We start from the raw sequence: 19,620 nt of genomic DNA on the forward strand, positions 1-19,620 counted from the left end.
AGAAGCAAGGAGATGAATTTTACTGAGAGAGAACTAGAATCCACTATGGGAGGGGGAAAGTGATGGTTTGATTCTATTTCTGAGTGACTAATATATTCATTTTAGTTTATTCTGAGTTTAACACATTAATGCAATAGGGCTTGGCCATTTCAAGGCTGTCTGGCATACAATAAGGATGCCCAGCCCGTGATTCTAATTTATCTATAACATTTTTATTCCATCTTTTTGCTAAGAAGCATGTCTAGTCCTTCTCCCCATTTTATTCTCCAAACACTGTGAGGTAAGTTGGCTGAGAAGGCTTCAAGGCTGTGAGGCCTTGAACCCAGGTCTCCCTGGTCTTAGTCCAACACTCTTAACCCCTGCACCTTCAGCTCTCCTGAATAATCAGACAGGGATTCATAAATATCAGTGTCAGGTTTGTGATACTGCTTTTGAGTGTGAGACAAGGAAAGGACACTACAGCAAAATATAATTAAAATTGTTTTATTTAGAGAGGGAAAAAGTTGCTGAATCTCAGATAATTTTGATTTACTGGATTCTAGAAATAATTACTCTCAGAAGGAAAGTCTGGGCAATCTTATGGCCTCACCATTGCAATTTAGATCAGAGGTTTATTTATTTATTCAATTTATTTATTATTTATTAATTCAATTTATATACCGCCCCATAGCCGAAGCTCTCTGGGCGGTTCACAACAAGTAAAACATCTGATATACAATTAAAACCACATATCAAGCAATTTAAGCATACATTAATGATATCAAAAATTAAAGCATATGTATACACATACAAATGCATATTAAATATTAAAAGCTGAAATAGTAAAATGCTAAAAAGCTAAAAAACTAAAACTAAGGTTGGTGCAGCACTCTCATTTTCTCCTTTTTGGATGCCTTCTTTGCCAGCACCATTGGTGCCTGTGGAATCCCTGAGATACATGGTTTCCAGCAGGCCCTAAAACCAGTATGCTGCTCAAGGCACTTCTTCTGTACTTGCTGGTATAGAAAGTGCATAACATGTAAGGCAAACAGGCTGATGAAATTGGATATTGCACAGCTTTGGAAAGGAGAAAAGACGGAGAGCAAGAATGAGGCATTTGCTTATCCTAGACTGAATATTATTTGAAACATTAGTTGCCATGATTCACCAGTCACCATCTGCAGGCAAGATGGTGGAACAGAATTCTCTAAAGCAGAGAGTTCTTTCCTGCAGCCACTGGAGATTTTATCCACTTCACAGCATTTTAATTTTGAAGTGGACTATTTTTACTTTAATTGTAGATTAATTGTGGAACAGAAAGGGTCATTATGATAGTTATCATAAGCAGGTGAAATTGAGATTCTCTGTTGGGCTTCCCACACCCATTTGCTTGGCCACTGTGAGAACAGTATGCTGGACTAGATGGGCCTTTGGCCTGATTCAGCAGGGCTCTTTTTTGTTCTTATGAGAAATTCAAGATGCCTTTTAACATACAGGCATCTTCTGATGGAAACAATTTCTCAGAAATATCTCCGATATCTGGCTGCTAAATCATAAGGCTGATCTAATGTGGGCAACATAGCAATGGAGGAATAAGAATGGATGTAGAAAGTCAGGCTGGTCTGTCCACTGTATTTTTCAAGCTCTGTGACTTCTCCCTCACCTGTCTTTTCCATTCTGAGCTGTTTGGCCAGGTTCCATGAAGATATCATGCAGAGGTTGGACAGCTTCATTAGATGAGGCAGTCTAAGTTCTCAAGTGAGATCCTCAGGTACCATTTCAATAAGTGGTATGTTTAAAAAAACACCTTGTGAACAGCAATCTTTAATTCACAGAGACAGGAAACATGTATGTGTACATTTTACTGGAATCAGAAGAAACAGTGACATTGTTCTATAATGTGCTATGCTTTCATTTGGACTGAAGCAGTCAAAATGTTTGACGGGGGGAAAAGACTGCTTGCAGTGCAATTACAAATTGCTGTTCTGAGATCCCACATGTGATGACCACTCCTTCAGAGGAGGACTGCCCAAGGCTACAAGCTTCTGCAGGAATGCACTGGGCTGTAGTTTGGGTATGTCAGGATTAGCCTCGGCATACTTACTCAATTTTGCTAGAATCCTAGGCAACCCAACCTCAGAAGCATGGAACATAGGACCACCTCTATGTCTGGGCCAGCCATAGCCATTGATATAGATGGTATCAATAGCTTCTGGACAAGAAGCTATTCCATCAGATAATATCCGGAAACCCTCATTGGCAAGGGAATACAGACAACGTTCCAAGATCTCATCTTGGCTGATGGTCCGTGTTATAATATTGTGAGCACTTCTATACTCAGGAAGAAAACTATGAAGCCATGGATCTGACTTTGCTACCCTTCCCCCAGGTTTATCATATTGGTACCAACCCTTTCCAGTTTTCTGGCCAAATCTTCCCTTCTCACACAAGATATCAGGAAGTGGGCTATATCGTTTGCCATCTCGTTGGTGAGGAGGTGTGCCAGGAGGTAGGTTGGCTCCAGTCAGGCCTTGCCCTTTCCTAGATCTCCAGCCCACATCAAGACCAGCAAGATCTGATACACGAAAGGGACCCATTTTGAAACCAAATCCCTGCAGAGCCTTGTCTACTTCCTCTGGAGTACTGCCCTCTTCCAAGAGGAAATACGTTTGCTCAATGTAAGGATTCAACATTCGGTTCCCCACAAAACCAAAACAATTCCCTACCACAACTCCAATTTTTCCCATAGCTTTGCCAAGTCTCATGGCTGTGGCAATGGCAGTAGGGGATGTTTGCTGACCATAGATTATCTCTAGTAGCTTCATTCTATGAGCCGGTGAGAAGAAATGAGTGCCAATAACTTGGTGAGGGTGGCTTGTGACAGAAGCAATCTCATCAATATCAAGGTAAGAGGTATTAGTGCACAGAAAGGCCTCAGGTTTGCAGACTATGGATAACTTGTGGAAGATTTCCTTCTTCAGAGCCATATCCTCAAACACAGCCTCAATAACCATGTCTACATTCTTCAGTGCACCAAAATCCAGTGTGAATTGAGGCAAATCAGGCTTACAGCCATCTGGTTTTTGGCCATTCTGTTGCATTCTTAAAGCTTCCTGTTCTAAAAGAGCCATTACAGCTTCTCTTGCCTGCTCCAATTGCTTTTTATCCTGTTCAAGAGCCACAACAGGAATTTTAGCTTTGACCAGAGATGCCACGATGCCTTGTCCCATCGTCCCCAACCCTTGTGATAAAGAAAGAGAGGCAAAAGGAATAATTAGAAATATTTCAATATAAATCTACAAAGAGGGGCTTATCAGGCAATCTTTGAGCTTATAATATAGGCAAATACAAGAGAACCTTAATGAGAAAACACTGTTGGGACTCAGAAGAAAATCTACATTTGAATTAATTTTACTATTCCTAAAGGTAAAGCAACGTCTGCAAAGCTTAAGCTGGAAAGCAATGTTAGTGTCTGTGCAAGTGGGTTGGGGCTGTGTATTTCCATAGGGGATTCTGTTCAGCAGCCACTACAGGACAGATTTGCCTGACGGATAGTCATGCTTTGGATCTCATGGACACAGGGCAGTATCCAACAGTTCTGCTAGAGTGAACACTTTTGGCTGCACAATGGAACTTTCCCTCCCTCTCCTTTCCCCCGCATAAACATCTAAATTTGCTCCAAAGTGGTGGGGGAAACTCCAAAATATATTTAGGGGGTGTGCAAGGAGACGAGGGAGAGGAAGTTCCACTACGCAACCAGAAATGCTTGCACTGTTTAGTTGGATACTATCCATAGATTTAACAGTACATAGCTTTTATATAGCACTTTAGAATGTTCAAAGCGCTTCACGTATATTATTTTGTTATAATTCTTACAACAGCCTGGTAAGATAGGTCAGTATTATCATCCCTATATCCAGAAGGGACACTAACAGAAAAGCCCACCTAGCAAGTTAATAACAGTGGTAAGATTCAGACCAGAACCTTCCTTACCTATATTATATCTCAAAGCAAAGCTTACTCACAAAGTAATCATTTTTGTGAATTTAAACCACTGAATCTTTCCTAAAACATTTGAGCAATAAACAAAATAAATACATAAAAGAGGAAGAAGCCTCACAAGTTAAATTATTTTTTGCCTAAACTGAGACTTCTAATCCATTATGTGGACTGCAGTAGTTAAACATAATTAACTTTTCAGAGTAATTAACTTTATTATCTTCAGAAACAAAACGGTGGGCTTACTATTACGTGTCCACAGCATAAGCCAGCCTTTCCCAACCTTTGGGTCCTCAGATGTTGCTGGACTACAATGCCCATCATTCCTGACCATTGGCCATGCTGGCTGGGGCTGATGGGAACTGTAGTCTAACAACAAAGAATCATAGAGTTGGAAGGGGCCTTGTAGGCCATCGAGTCCAACCCCCTGCTCACAGCAGGAAATCCACAGCTAGAGCATCTCCCGCAGATAGCTGTCCAGCCTCTGCTTGAAGACATCCAGCGAAGGGGATCCCACCACCTCCCTAGGCAGTCAGTTCCATTGCCAAACTGCCCTTACTGTCAAGAAGTTCCTTCTAATGTCCAATCTGAATCTACGCTCCTGCAACTTAAAACCATTAGACCTAGTCCTACCCTCTGGGGCAGCAGAGAACAAATCTGTACCCTCCTCTATGTGACAGCCCTTCAGAAACTTAAAGAGTGCAATCATGTCACCCCTCAGCCTTCTCTTCACCAGACTGAACATGCCAAGTTCCTTCAACCTTTCCTCATAAGACTTGTTCTCCATACCGGCCATCATCCTCATCGCCCTCTTCTGAACTCGCTCTAACTTGTCTATATCTTTCTTAAAATGAGGCGCCCAGAACTGAACGCAGTATTCCAGATGAGGCCTTACTAATGCAGAGTATAGTAGGACTATTACTTCCCTCGACCTGGAAACTATAGCTCTGTTTATGCAGCCCAAAACCGCGTTTGCCTTTTTTGCCGCAGCATCACACTGCTGGGTCATGTTCAACCTGCGATCCACTACAATTCCAAGGTCCTTCTCACACACACTACTGCTAAGCCAGGTATTTCCCATCCTGTACCCATGCATTTTGTTTTTGTGGCCTAAGTGCAGAATCTTGCATTTATCTTTATTGAATTTCATTTTATTAATTTCAGCCCAATTTTCTAGTCTATCCAGGTCCCTTTGGATTTTATTCCTGTCTTCCATCGTGTCATCCGCAAACTTAATAAGGATTCCCTCCACCCCATCATCTAAGTCATTGATAAAAATGTTGAAGAGTATCGGCCCCAGGACAGAACCCTGTGGCACTCCACTCGAGACCTCCTTCCAGTCCGAAGCAGAGCCACCGACGACCACTCTTTGAGTACGGTTTTCCAACCAGTTGTGAATCCACCTGACAGTATTTCCATGTAGACCGCATTTGATCAGTTTGCTAATCAAAAGGTCGTGGGGGACTTTATCAAACGCTTTGCTGAAATCTAGATAGATGACATCTACAGCATTTCCACCATCTACTAAGCTAGTGACCCAATCAAAAAAAGAGATGAGATTAGTTTGACAGGATTTTTTCTTGACAAACCCATGCTGGCTCCTACCAATCACAGCATTGTCATCTAGATAGTTGCCAATGGACTCTTTTATTATCTGTTCTAATATCTTTCCCGGTATTGAAGTCAGACTGACCGGCCTATAATTCCCCAGATCTTCTTTTTTACCCTTTTTAAAGAGCGGGATGACGTTTGCCCATCTCCAATCCTCCGGCACCTCTCCCGTTCTCCAGGATTTCTCAAAGATGATGGCAAGAGGTTCCGAGAGTACATCCGCAAGTTCCTTCAATACTCTGGGATGCAGTTCATCAGGCCCTGGAGATTTGAACTCATTTAGGTTAACTAGGTATTTCCTGACTATCTCCTTATCAATCTTGAACTGCAGTCCCGACCCCTTACTGAGATTGCTACTGATGCAAGGTTGCACACTGTTCCCTTTTTGGGAGAAAATGGAGGCAAAATAGGTGTTGAGCAGTTCTGCTTTTTCCTTGTTATCTGTCAACATTTTGCCATCCTCATTGAGCAGCAGTCCCACCATTTCCTTGGTCTTTCTCTTGCTTCGAACATATCTGAAAAACTCCTTTTTGTTGTTCCTTGCTTCCCTCGCCAGCCTCAGCTCGTTCTGGGTTTTAGCTTTCCTTACGCTATTCCTGCAAGCCCGAGCCGCTCGTCGGTACTCTTCCTTGGTGATGCGTCCTTCCTTCCATTCTTTATACATGCTCTTTTTTATTTTTACCTCCTCCACCAGTCTTCCGTGTAGCCACATTGGCTTTTTCTGCTGTCTTCCCTTTTTTTTCCTCTTTGGAATTGTTTGCAATTGCGCTTTTTGTAATACTTTCTTCATGAACTCCCACGCTTCTTGGGCTCCTTTTTTCTTTAGTCTATCTAGTCTATCTAGCCACGGGATCCTACCCATCATTTCCCTGAGCTTGCTAAAATCGGCTTTCCTGAAATCCAAGGTCCATATTTGACTATATTCTTCTTTGGCTTTCCCCAGAATCACGAATTCCAGCATTACGTGGTCACTTTCCCCCAAGGTACCGACTGCTTTAATTCCCGTGACCAATTCATCCCTGTTAGTTAAGATCAGGTCTAGGATTGCCGATCCCCTTGTTCCTTCTTCTACTTTTTGAAAGAGGAAATTATCAGCAAGGCCCATCAGGAATTTGTTGGAGGCTTTGTGCTTCACAGAGTTTGTCTCCCAGCAGATATCCGGGTAGCAACATCTGGGGACCCAAAGGTTGGGAAAGGCTGGCGTAGGCAATCAGATCTTATTTGGCACAATCATAGTTCTTCTTGTCACAGACTGATGTTAGCACAAAGACTGCATGCAGATGTAAGGGCAAACCATGGTTTGCCATTTAGAGCAGCCTTTCCCAACCTTTGGGTCCCCAGATGTTGCTGGACTACAATTCCCATCATTCCTGACCATTGACCATGCTGGCTGGGGCTGATGGGAGTTGCAGTCCAACAATAAATGGGACCCAAAGGTTGCGAAAGGCTGATTTAGAGCATGACCAGCTTTGAGATCTAACATTGCATTCTCCCTCCTTTTCTTTTAGGCATGAGGGGAGGAGATTAGAAACTTCTGTATCTGGTTTGTAGCAATTCATAAATGCTTTTTTGCCAAAACCAAACAAACTACAGTTTGCTCATCCTAGTTTGTGGTTTTGATTTGAGGGTTAATTATTTTTTACACAGTCCATAATTTACTAGGTTTGGACAAAATGGCCACAAACCACCATTGGATACTTCTAGTATCCTCCAGCTGGACAAGGGGGGGAATGTGAGGAGCAAATGTGCAAGCTTTAGTCTCATGGCTGCTGGAGTTAATAATGTAAATCACAGTTTACCATTATATCAGAAAGTAGTCTAAATAAGGTTGTGGCAGATTGTGTGTTCCCCACACACAAGAGGGCTTTTTGTCTGTTTAACTAGCCTATCTTGAAGTGCTGGGGGTTACCTCCCATGCTATGGTGCATGCGATCAGAAATCATTGGCCTTCATTACTTCTGGAGAGATTGCATCTAACTGCCATTAGCCAATGTTGCCAAAGAGCCCCCTGGCTCAAGCTTTATAAGGTCTAGCTGAAATCACATGATGTCTCCTCAGTGAGATAGCTATCCAGGATATCCTGCTACATGCTCAATACATTCTAGGTCCAGCCCACTGATTTTTGATTTGGACAGCTTCCCAGTCTGTGTCCTGGGCTAGCTACCTAATGAAGATAAGATTAAATCAAAACCCCTTTGTATTAGGGGGCAAAAGATCAGAATGAGGAAGACTTCTCTTACGAGAAACAATATTAAGGACCAGGTGTTAATGTCTGAGGTTTGCTAAAGGGATCAGAATTCAGTGATAAAATACTTTTGCTCTATAGTAATTTAATTTAAAACAAACCCATAGCACAGATGATCAGGTTCATGAACCTGACTTGTTCAGTCAGACAAAGAAATGCAAACCACAGGGATTAAAAAATTACTTTCCCCTTCTTATATGGTCTCACTTCCCATTGTGGTTGCTTTCTACTTGTGTGTAATAAGAGCAGAAAGATCCCTCTGTCTGTATGAGACCTGTATGTTTCCCCTCGCAGGGCAGATAGCAGCTTTTGATGATGGTGGTGGTGGTCATTGCAGAAAATTGTATTGGAGGGAAAGGGTTAAACTTTGCTCCCTCTGGTGCTGCAGACCCAAGATGAATCACAGTGCTATCCATGGCAACTATTACATTTTATATTTTAAAAAACCACAGTAGATTTATGACTCTCCCACGCTGCATCTAATTTGGCCCTCAGTGGGTAAGGATAAGAAGGCTAGAAACACACTCCCTGTTCTGCTAGTTCCAGTGAGTCTCCACCTCTCTCTTCTGAAAACAGGGGCACATGACAATAGTCAAACCCCGCTCCTTTTTACTGTAAAACTTGGTTGGAGTAGCTTGAATGCTTTAAAAAAAAAAAGCTTCAAAGAGATTTTGCAGCTGATCAGCAGATCAACCCATTACACCTCCAGGTGCGGCTAATGGAAACGCTTTGCTCTAGCGACCAGTGTGTTCACATCTGAAGTCTCTTCATGCTCAGAAGAATTTGTAGCTTCAGAAGAATCTGAGAAAACCAGTCCCAACCAATGAAGAAGACTAATGGAGGTTCAAGTGGAAGGGCCCAACAATGGCTCTTGAAAGAGATTCTCAGGTCCAGTATGGTTAAGCCCAGGTTCAAGTTAAGCATCACACATTGCAACAGGGACCAGGCTTGGATCACATTTAAGTCTGGGGGTAGGGGAGGGGGAAGGGAGATTATATATATTGCATCCAGCACAGATAAACATAATTTGCTTCACTTAGATATTGCTGTCCTTACAAATTAAAACCTTTTTTACATTTCTGTATACTTCAACAAAAGATGGACCAAATCAGTTTGTTAGGTAGCTGAGCACCAGCAATGCTCAAGCAGCAATCATGTAAAATTCATTTCAGCAATGCCTTAAAAGCATTTCTGATTCAGTTAGCTCGAAGCAACAGAGCAAGTTTGTAGCAATACCCAGTGACCCGTGTATAATTATAGAAAACTTGTTATAGAAAATTCAGTAGGCTTCAAATGTATTGAAACATGTTCAGATTGTAGATGTTCAATTAAAGTCCTGGTTTATTTCAAAGTTCTTTGTAGTCTCTGAAGAATATGCAAATAGGGTTACAACATGAGGAACAGATGTTGGTAGATGCTAGTGTTTCCACTACATACTCTCCAGATTAGAATTAGCTTGAAGTAAGACCTTCCTCTGGGTAAACTATTCCTGCTCCATTCCATTCCAATGATCATTCAGAATTAATATTTCTGGTTTGACCTGTATCTATATTTCTGTAACAGACAATGTTTTTGCATATCTGTTGTTTATCTAGCAGCAAAACCTGTCCTCACGATTTCCCATGAAGCTCAAAATGAAGACCCTTCCTACCAAAGCCTGTGCGGTAATGCAGATTAGGTCAACACACGTTTATGTCTGCATACTGAACAATAAACCACATCCCACATGTGCTGAGCCTCGGGCTCCATGCTGCTTAACATGACTGTTAATTCTTCAGTGGATGAGTTGATAGCAACTTAAGAGTACAGGCTTGTTGGGATTTAACTTACTAGGCAAAGATATTTGTGCTAAAGGGCTATGAATCATGCGGAAAACTATAATTAAGATTGCAGAGTGGAAAAGGGAAAGGGGCACATGAAGACACAGTCCTCAAGCCTACCTTGTGCTGAGGTAAGCTTGCAGAGAGCTCAGGTTGCACACACTGCAGCAAAACACATCCTGTATCTCACAAGTGGGAGGGGGAGAGGAGGGGAGGAAGAAATGGAGATATGAGATGGCTGGCACACTCTTAAAAATCAAAGGGGGCATTGCTGAGGGCTGGGCTACTTAGTTTCCCACTGAGTATACCAATCAATATGCAGAACAGCAAAGGACTGTTGAGAGATCTGTGCCAGGCATCAAAGAGTTTCATTTCAGCTGCCTGTATAAAAAATTAATGAAGGCATTATCTTTTGGGAGGGGGGGAGAGAATAGGAGACTGCAAAATGGGAAGAGTGGCTTACCACAATGAGATGAAAGCTTCTTAAAAGGCAGTTGTCAACAAAACATATTGGGATGAATACATTTTCAAATGATTAAGTATGTTACGGTAAATGGCCTCTGTGCAACGAGAAAGCAGCCTTAGAAACCCAAGCCTTTTACCTGCTGAACTTTTACCTATAACATCCAGAGGCAAATGAGTACAGGCCCTGCCCCTGCCCCTCTGTTGGTTGTGTATGAAAGGTGCAACTTCTCTCACCTCTGCATAGCGCTGACAACAATATATTCTGCACTGCATCTATTGCAGTAAATCTACTTTAAAAGATCACATTCCAAACACAGGAATTTCACGTAGTGGAGCTGAGACCTTTGTTTTGCTCCGCTAGTATAATTTCCCCTCTACTGAATTTATCATAGAAATGGAAGGGGCAATGGATCACTGACTGCTTTTTCTCCTTCTGTGTTGGGAGATTTAAAGGGACTTGATATATTGTCCAGAGTAAGAGGTGGGAACCTTAAGTAGAAGCAGAGTGTCAAGATTCAGAGAAAGGCTGAATCTTGTCTTGCAGCCACTGAGAAAGGAAGTCAAGACCGAATGGATGAGAGTACGCCAAGCAACAGGATCTTTCCCCTGGGAAGAGGAGAGTCATTGTCTTTTTTGTAAACTGTGCTACCTTTGAGGCTGTAGGTTCTGGGAAACAACTGAAGGTAAGCAAAGCTTATAAGTTAAGGGAGCAAAATAAGCATATTACAGCAGCTACTGAGAAGGAGAACGCTTTACTCTGATAGCGAAAACAGCTTAAGTGACCCACAGGCTTCCATAGTCTCACCTATCACAGCTGCTCTCCGGACCGGCTGTGGAACTGCAGTTTTCCAAGATGCTCCACTGAGCAATGCCCACTTCTCTGCCAATCTTTGTGCAAAGAAGGCATATTGCAATGCCGTAGCCTGGCCTGAAGTCAAGAGGAAATGAAAAAGTTCTCTCTCTTTGCGAATTCCTTCCGAAAAGGGAAAGTACACAGAAGCTTTTACAGCTTGGAAACACATTTCTGGTGAAAGGCATCCATTGGCCTGTTTCTTCACCTTCATAAAAGCCTCATCAAGTATGGCTTCCATGTTGGGTAGCCTGGGAGTCTGTTTCAGGCAGAGCCTGCGAGGTTCCAGTGGTTGTCCTATAGGGGCAGAGAAATCAGATTATAAATGATTCAGTCTTTTTCTTCTCCTGGCAAACTAAAGTCCATCTCTACAAGGAAAACACTAACACTATAAGCTGCTCAGTCCTATGCATGTTTGGTTAGAGGTAAGTCCTACTAGCTCCAATAGAACTTATTGCATAGAGCAGGGGTGGTAAACTGGATATAGTTGGTGGGTTGGATCCCGGGTTCCCCCCTCCTTGGTGGGCCATTTTGACAGGTGAGCAGGCAAGCTGCACTACAAAGGCAAATTCAAGCCCAACCAAGTGGGGCTTGAAGTTATTGCTGATCATAAGAACATAAGAAGAGCCTGCTGGATAAGGCCAGTGGCCCATCTAGTCCAGCAACCTGTTCTCACAGTGGCCAACCAGATGCCCATGGGAAGCCCACAAGCAGGACCCAAGAGCAAGGGACTCTCCCTTCCGGCAGCTTTCAGCAACTGGTTATCAGAAGCATACTGCATCTGACTATGGTGTCCGAGCACACCCATCTCGGCTAGTAGGCAATGACAGCCTTATCCTCCATGAATTTGTCTAATCTTCTTTTATAGCCATCCAAGTTGGTGGTCATCACTGCCTCTTCTGGGAGGAAATTCCATAGTTTAACTATGCACTGCATGAAGAACTTTCTTTTGTCTGTCCTGAATCTTCCAACATTAAGCTTCATTGAATGTCCACAAGTTCTAATGTTATGAGAGAGGGAGAAACACTTTTCTCTATCCGCTTTTTCTGTGCCATGCATAATTTTATACACTTGTATCATGTTGTCTCTGACTTGCCTTTTCTCTAAACTAAAAAGCCCAAACTGCTGTAACCTTTCTTCATACAGGAGTCACTCCATCCCCTTAATCATTCTGGTTGCCCTTTTCTGAATCTTTTCCAACTCTACAATATCCTTTAGATCAGCTAACTTCTAGCTCCACTTTCTGAAGGGGTTGGTTGCACAGACAATTCCAGGAAGCTTGAAGTTACTGACAATTAGCTGAATTAATACAGAAACTTGAACTTGGCCTGGTAGCATATGGGCAGGCAATGTAAGCTTTTAAGCACCAGAGATATGTACTGGGAGTAGTCTGTCCCCATCAACAGTCTAGCCACAGCATTTTGCACCAGTTGGTGCTTCCAGACCAGGCCCAAGAGTAAACCCACAATGAGCACATTGCAATAATTGAGTCTTGAGGTTACCCATACATAAATCACTGTAGCCAGGCTATCCCTGTGCAAAAATGGCAGTAGTAGGTGTACCAGCTGTAGATGATAAAAAGTACTCCTAGCCAGACATTGAACAGCATTAGGGACAAGATTGTGCCCTGGTGGCACACCACAGCTCAAGTACCAGGGCCCAAAACACAGTCCCCAGTGCTACTTTCTGGACATGGCTCTGTAGGTAGGGAACCACTGAAAAACAGTGCCCTCAAAACCCATTCCACAGAGCCAGTCTAAAAGGATACTATGGTCAACAGTATCAGAAGTCACAAAGAGACTGAGAAGCAGAAGCCGAGAAACACTCCCACTGTCCTGCTTTCAATACAGGGTACATCAGGGATTTTGGATTTCCCGACCTATAAAATGGAAGTCTCCTGAAGCATGTTTTGTTGTTGTGGAAGAGGTAGAAGTGGGAAAAAATATCGTAATGATTGTTGTTGTCCCATCATCTTCATTGTTGTTGTTAATGTCAATATAGGAAAGCCAAGACCATATACAACTTATAAAGAGAAAGATTAAAAAATATCCAGGAATTTCAGTGCTAGAGTGTCTTTCACCTTCATAGTACAGGGTCTAATTAGTCCTGCAGGCCAGAGATTTCCTACTTCTGTTCTCTATCATATCAATATTCAGGAGAAAATCCTCTCAAAACAACACAGGGGTTTACCACTTACTTCAAATTACATAGATACCTGTATGTAACTGGACTGTGGCAGTCAGATGTGCACTTCATGAGTGCATTCAGGGTTCGAATCCCCACACAGCCATGAAGCTCACTGGGTGACCTTGGGCCAGTCACTGCCTCTCAGCCTCATAAAAACCCTATTCATAGGGTCGCCATAAGTCGGAATAGACTTGAAGGCAGTCCCATTAATCCCCACCCCCACAGTTGCATGCAAACTTGTCCTTAGCCAACCATGTCCTTAGACCTGTGATTGACTCTTAGAGAAGTGTTTTTTTGTTTTTTGGCTACCCAAACAAGAGCTGTAGGCTTCCCTTCCCTGAACTTGAAATAGTCAACGGTAACTACTTTCAATTCAATTCAATCTTTATTTTCAGTCAACCGACCACAAATACAAACATAGTATTAAGTATTAAAAATAAGACTACTTGGTAACAGAAGCTATGGCAGACAGCAAAGCAGTTCAGTGGAATTAATTGCCATTCACAATCTTACAGGGTCTGGTCAAAATGGCCAAGTTCAAAAATTTGGCCACTTGCACAGTGGTTGCCTTATCAGAACCCTCAAGTAAAACAGTCAGAAGAAACTCAGAAGGGCGGCCTGGCAAAGACTGCATAATAGGATATATTAGAACTTTTCTGGCCCCTTCATAATACCTGCTATTGAACAAAACATGTAAAATAGACTCCACTTCACCGTTATCACAAGGACAGCATCTATTGTTACTTGGAGTTTTATCGTATCTACCCTCCAGAAGTTTAGAAGGTAAGACATTAAATCGAGCCAGAGAGAATGCCCTCCTATACTTGGGGAGGGATAACCAGCTTAGATAGGGCATCCCATCTTTGCAAGGAAGACCTGATAGACCCAGTGACTGAGGGGAACAGGGACCCAAAGCAGCTGCAAGGAGCTCTTGAGTATCAATATCCACTACTTAACTACTTATTTGTTACATTTGTAGTATCCCATCCTTCCTGCAAGGAGCCTAGAATAGCTATTGATACAAAGGATAAATGCCATTGTTCAGACCAACTGAAACAGTAGCTGCCTCCATGAACACAAAGAACTATGGAATTCTGATAAACTGACAGCATTTGCTACTCTCTGCTGAAAGCAGCATTATTTTTCAGGTTTTAGTGCCATCAGGTGGACAAAGTGAAAAGAGTGGTTAAAAACAGCTGATGTGAAAATATTACACCATCATTCTGGTTGAAGGAAGTAAAAATGTATGTCTATAATAAAGGACATAGGTTGCAATCCTAACCAGATCTACTCAGAAGTAAGTCCTATAGAATTCAATGAAGCTTACTCCCAAGTAAGTGGGGTTAGTATTGCAGCTAGTCTCCTTTTGCAGCTGTTTTAATTCTGCCTTCTGTATCTTCACGACAGCCATATGAGGTAGGTTAGGCTGAGAGTTAGTGGCTGGCCCAAGGCAAAAAGTGAGCAAAAAAATTATGGATATAGTAAGTTTTAAAATGTGAAATTGCACATGTTCAGTGTATTTTGGTTGCTGTTTATCAAGGCTTTGAGTCTTTTTATACAGCTGTGTATCTTCATTTTAAATATACTTTAAAATATGTTAAGTTGCCCAAATTTTGTTGCTTTTACTCTTAGCTTGAGTTCTTTGTATGGTTTAGGGTTGGCACTGGAGGAGAGAAGGGCGCTTGTGCCTTTAACAGCTGTGGGGCAGGCAGAAATTGCACTGGCTGCCCATTTGCTACCGGGCTAAGTTCAAGGTTCTAGTTTTGGTGTACAAAGCCCTATGCAGCTCGGGACCAGGATACCTGAAAGACCTTCTTACCCCTTATATACCCAGTCAATCACTGTGCTCTGCAGGTGAGGGCCTCCTGCAGATACCATCTTATCAGGAGGTTTGTTCTGCACAATATAGGAAATGGACCTTTAATGTGGCAGCACCTACCCTGCGGAATTCCCTCCCTTTGAATATTAGGCAAGCGCCATCTCTGCTATATTTTTGGTGCCTTTTGAAGACTTTTCTCTTTCAACAAGCCTTTTAGGTTTATTTATTTTATTTATTTATTTTATTTAATTACATTTCTAGACCGCCCTATAGCAAAAAGCTCTCAGGGCGGTGTACAACAAATAAAATCACAATTAAAATATGAGCAAGTGTGGAAAATATATATATATATATATAGTACAATTATAAAACATTAATAACATTGCCATTGAGATTTATAAATTAAGATCATATTAAGTTTAGAATATTAAATTTAAAATAATTTAAAAATTTACAAAATTTAAAAAATTTAAAAAGTTTAAAAAGCCTGGGCGAAAAGGTAAGTTTTTACCTGGCGCCGAAAAGATAGCAGAGAAGGCGCCAGGCGTATCTCGTCTGGGAGGGCATTCCATAGTTCGGGGGCCACCACCGAGAAGGCCCTAGATCTAGTTGTTGATCTCCGGGCCTCTTTATAGGTTGGGACCCGGAGAAGACCTATCCCAGTCTGCGTCTGTGTTAGAATTGCTTAATATGTTTTTTAATAATGTTTTTAACCCTTTTTTAAAGTTGTTTTTAAAATGTTTTTAACGCTGTTTTGTTTTAATGTATTTTAAGATTTGTTTTTATGATGTTTTAAAGTGTTTTTAGTGCTTTGTTTGCCACCCTGGACTCCTGCTAGGAGGAAGGGTGGGATACAAATTAAATAATAAATAAGTAAATAAATAAAATATTAATTAAGCCTTGCCTAGTATGGAAATATAGTAATGGGCAAAGCTTCACCAGTTGATATTCTGTCTGTTAGACATATTATTGTTTTGTTGTCATATGGAGCTTCCTGAGCCAAGTGCTGAAGGTGAGGCATCGTTGCATACAGATGGAACACTTCAAACCAGAGTCCATCTGCCCTAGCATCAACGAGGCTTTGCTCACCAATCTGGCTGGTTTACTTTTATCTTCTTCCTTTCATTTCCTTCAAAATGTTAAAATTTTGCTGTGACTTGTGGTGGGACTTTCTATTGAAGGGCAGGTAATAAATATCATCACTACTATATTTGTTGTTGCAATTAATAAAAAGTGACATTAATCAAAACTTCGTTTTGCAGTTTTTTCAATTAACAGACACTAAAATTACAGCAATTAGCATGTGGGGGAGTCGCAAAAAGTGTTGAGGGTACAAAGGGGGTCCCATATTCATAAAGGTTTGGAATCACTGCCCTAGTACTGTATATGCATTTTTGTATACATTACTTGATTGGTGAACTGCACAACTCCACGCAAAACTTGGAGAAGTGAGATCTTTAAGGATGGCTACATTTTGGTTCATGTATTGTTTCAGAAAGTGCGAATGTATAGGTTTGCCTATAAATGTAAACTGAATCAGATTTTTTTCCCATCCTTGCATGTATAGGACTGCAGCCTCAGTTAGCAGCAGCAGCAGCCTGAAACCATCCTGCTTAGAGTATGGGCCTTTGAGCATTGGAAATGAAGAAAAAGTACAGCTTTATGAGTAAGAGGCCAAATGTGGGAGGATGTTGTTTTTCAAACATTTTTTTCTGGTGCTTAAAAAGAAATCTTATTAACAGCAGTTCTATGCATATTTTACTCAGAAGTAAATCCCATTAGTTCATTGAGGCTTATTCTCAGGGAAGCATGCATCTGATTGCAGCCATTGGCTGTAATCTTGTATCCACTTACCAAAAGCGACCAGAGGGGGCAAGGAGCTGCTCTCCCAACAGAAGTGTTGCTGCCATGTATTACTGAGTGGGGAAGGGGCAGGGCAGCAATGAGATTGGGGCTGCACTAGCAGAGCCTCACCCTTGCCACCACCACCCCTGCTCTGCGGTGGAAAGTGGCAGTGACACCACTTGAGCTCACTGAGACTTACTTCTGAGTATAGGGTTATGCTGCTAGTTACATGTAATGTTAAGCTTACTTGTGTTTCATAGGCCACATTCATACTATACATTTAAAACACTATTATACCATTTTAAACTGTCATGACTTCCCTAAAACAATCCTGAGAACAGTAGTTTGCTAAGGGTGCTCAGAGATGTTAGGAGGCGCTTATCATCCTCACAGAGCTACAATTTCTGGAGTTCCCTGGGGATTGACTGTTAAACCACTCTTCTAGCTCTGTGAGGGAAATACAGGCTTCCTGACAATTCTCAGCACCCTTAGCAAACTACTGTTCCCAGGATTCTTTGGGGGAAGCTATGACAGCTTAAAGTGGAATAATAGTGCTTTAAATGTATGGTGTGAATGCAACCAAAAACAGCTATTTCTTGATTGTATGATTATTAGAACACTCAGTTATAAGTGTGTCTCTGTTTTAAAATGTATAACCAATTGTGTTTTTGTTACAACTGGCAATAGTGGTGCATGAGTGCTAAAATTATGGCCAGCCATTTGCTGGCAGAGACTTTGGACAAACACATTTTCATGAGGGAATGCACCAAGCAAGAAATATGCTGCTCAGTGATTCAGACAGGCCTCAGGTGCTCCTGTAGGGTCTTGCTAGTTTTTGTCCTTACAAGTCACTGCATGATGGATGTCTGGTCAAAGAAGTAAACAAACATAAATGCCTGGAAACTGTTTTCTGTGGCATATGGTAGAAGTGGAAAGCAGATTTAGCTTAAACCATAGGAAGAAGTCCATAACTGTTAAAACCAGATTAGCAGCATAATGGGGTTTTTTGGTGCAGGTTATGGGATGTCCTTCCTTGGAGAGTTTCAAGGGGAGGCTGGACAAGCTTTTGGGAAGTGCTTTATAGCAGGTTTACATAACTCTTTTTATTATTTTTATTATTATACTGCATTTTTATTTTGTATACTGTCTTATATTTTATATGAATGTGTGGTTTATAACTTTTTAAATAAAATAAAATAATGAAAATAACCCACCATCTATTATGACCTGCCAGGGGCTTGGCAACTCCCCTGTTTTAGTAGACCCAGGCAGACAGCAAAAAAAGAGGATTATTAAGCCCTTAGGGGATCACTGGAGGAGATCCAGTGCTGCGATGGCAATGTCATACCCTAGAACAGGGGTGGGAAAGCTGTGGCCTTCCAGATGTTGTTGGACTCCCAACTCTCATCAGTCTTGGCCAGCATGATGGAAGCTACAACCATCAGCATCCAGAAGGCCACAGGTTCTCCATGCCTGCCTGAGAATATTAACGAATGGGTCTTTTCTAACATTTATTTAAGACAATTACATACCACTTAACATAGAATAAGTTACAATAAAAACACAATAAACCATAAAACAATAAAGACTCATTAAAAATTCACCATGACCAGCAATAAATATAAATAGCTGGAGTCACACTTCAGGGAACGCCCTTCCACCTCTGTGACAACTCCAGCAGAGAGCTTGGTTATATTGGCTAACCACAAATAAGGCTTCACTCTACTCCACAGAAATCCTACTTTAGTAATGTGATTATTTTGAAAGTAGCAATACAACCCCATTTTAGGGATGTCTTCATCACTGATATTCAGAATCATATTGATTTAGTTAAAAAGTAAAAACATTCTAAAACAGCTCCATCTGTTAATTGGCAGATTTTTATATGGACATTTTGTAATACAGGAATAATAATAATGATAATAAATCATTATTATTATCAACTATCCCATGTATCAGGTATTTGTATATTATAAAAATGTACTGTTCCAATGTTGTATCTTAATAAGGTTACAATCCTGTGAGTCCCATTGAACACAATGGAGCTTACTTCCGAATAAACATGCACAGGATTATTCTGCTAAACAAGTATTTTCATTGTCGCTCTCGTGTTTTTTGCCTTTAGGCTTATATTAGGTTGGGCTTCAGGTCTTGCCTCTTGTGTTATACTGCTGTCCAATACAGTTAAAGATTCTTACCTGATACTCTTTCTGCTAAGTTTATGGCTGCTTCAACTGTGTTTCCTTCCACAAGCTCATCTAAGATCCCCAGTTTCAGGGCTTCAGTCGCTGGCACATGTCTTCCTGGCATAAACAAGTAGGATGGAAGGAGAGAGCAAGGGAGACAGCTAAAGAGAATATCAGGGTCTGCTCCAGTCGGATTGTCCCTTCCCCCCCCTCCGGGCCACCCGACATCAACTGCCCTGTGGAAAGGAAGAGTGAGGGAGGCAAGTAAAGACCACATTGGGGCCTATGTCAGTCAGACTCTTTGCTCTCCGCCCCACACAGAACCAACTTATAGCAACTGCCTTGTGGGAAGGAAGAGCAGATGCCAGCTGCAGCTCCAGCAGGGCTGGTTGTTTTTTTGTTTTTGAGTATGTGGTTGTTGGTGTATCTGCTGTGTTTTACAAATGCCGTTAGCTGCTTTGAGGACTCTAGCTGAAAAGTGGAAGATAAATATACTAAATAAATAAACAATACTTTGAGTTTCATATTCGCTCAAGTTCCGTCTGCTATTCAGCTGCCTCAAGAAAAGTTTCTGGTGGAATACTTTAATCACTCCAGACAAAACTGATGTCAAG

The 19,620-nt window shown here is 41.6% G+C and overlaps 1 protein-coding gene across 2 annotated transcripts in view; it reads right to left on the bottom strand.

Annotated features, from left to right (window-relative positions):
• Nucleotides 1–467: 467 nt before the first annotated feature.
• EHHADH (enoyl-CoA hydratase and 3-hydroxyacyl CoA dehydrogenase) overlaps nt 468–19,620 on the bottom strand; it is a 32,440-nt gene continuing 13,287 nt past the window's right edge. For both annotated transcript variants that reach the window (XM_061636519.1, XM_061636521.1), the window contains 3 exons: nt 19,019–19,123; nt 10,925–11,266; nt 468–3,220 (listed from right to left, as the gene is read on the bottom strand). In XM_061636519.1, the coding sequence (XP_061492503.1) occupies nt 1,950–3,220; nt 10,925–11,266; nt 19,019–19,123 (1,718 nt within the window). In that variant the 3' untranslated portion in view covers nt 468–1,949. The remainder of the gene's footprint in view (nt 3,221–10,924; nt 11,267–19,018; nt 19,124–19,620) is intronic.

Source organism: Rhineura floridana, chromosome 7 (assembly GCF_030035675.1).
Source record: "Rhineura floridana isolate rRhiFlo1 chromosome 7, rRhiFlo1.hap2, whole genome shotgun sequence".
Lineage (NCBI taxonomy): Eukaryota > Metazoa > Chordata > Lepidosauria > Squamata > Rhineuridae > Rhineura > Rhineura floridana.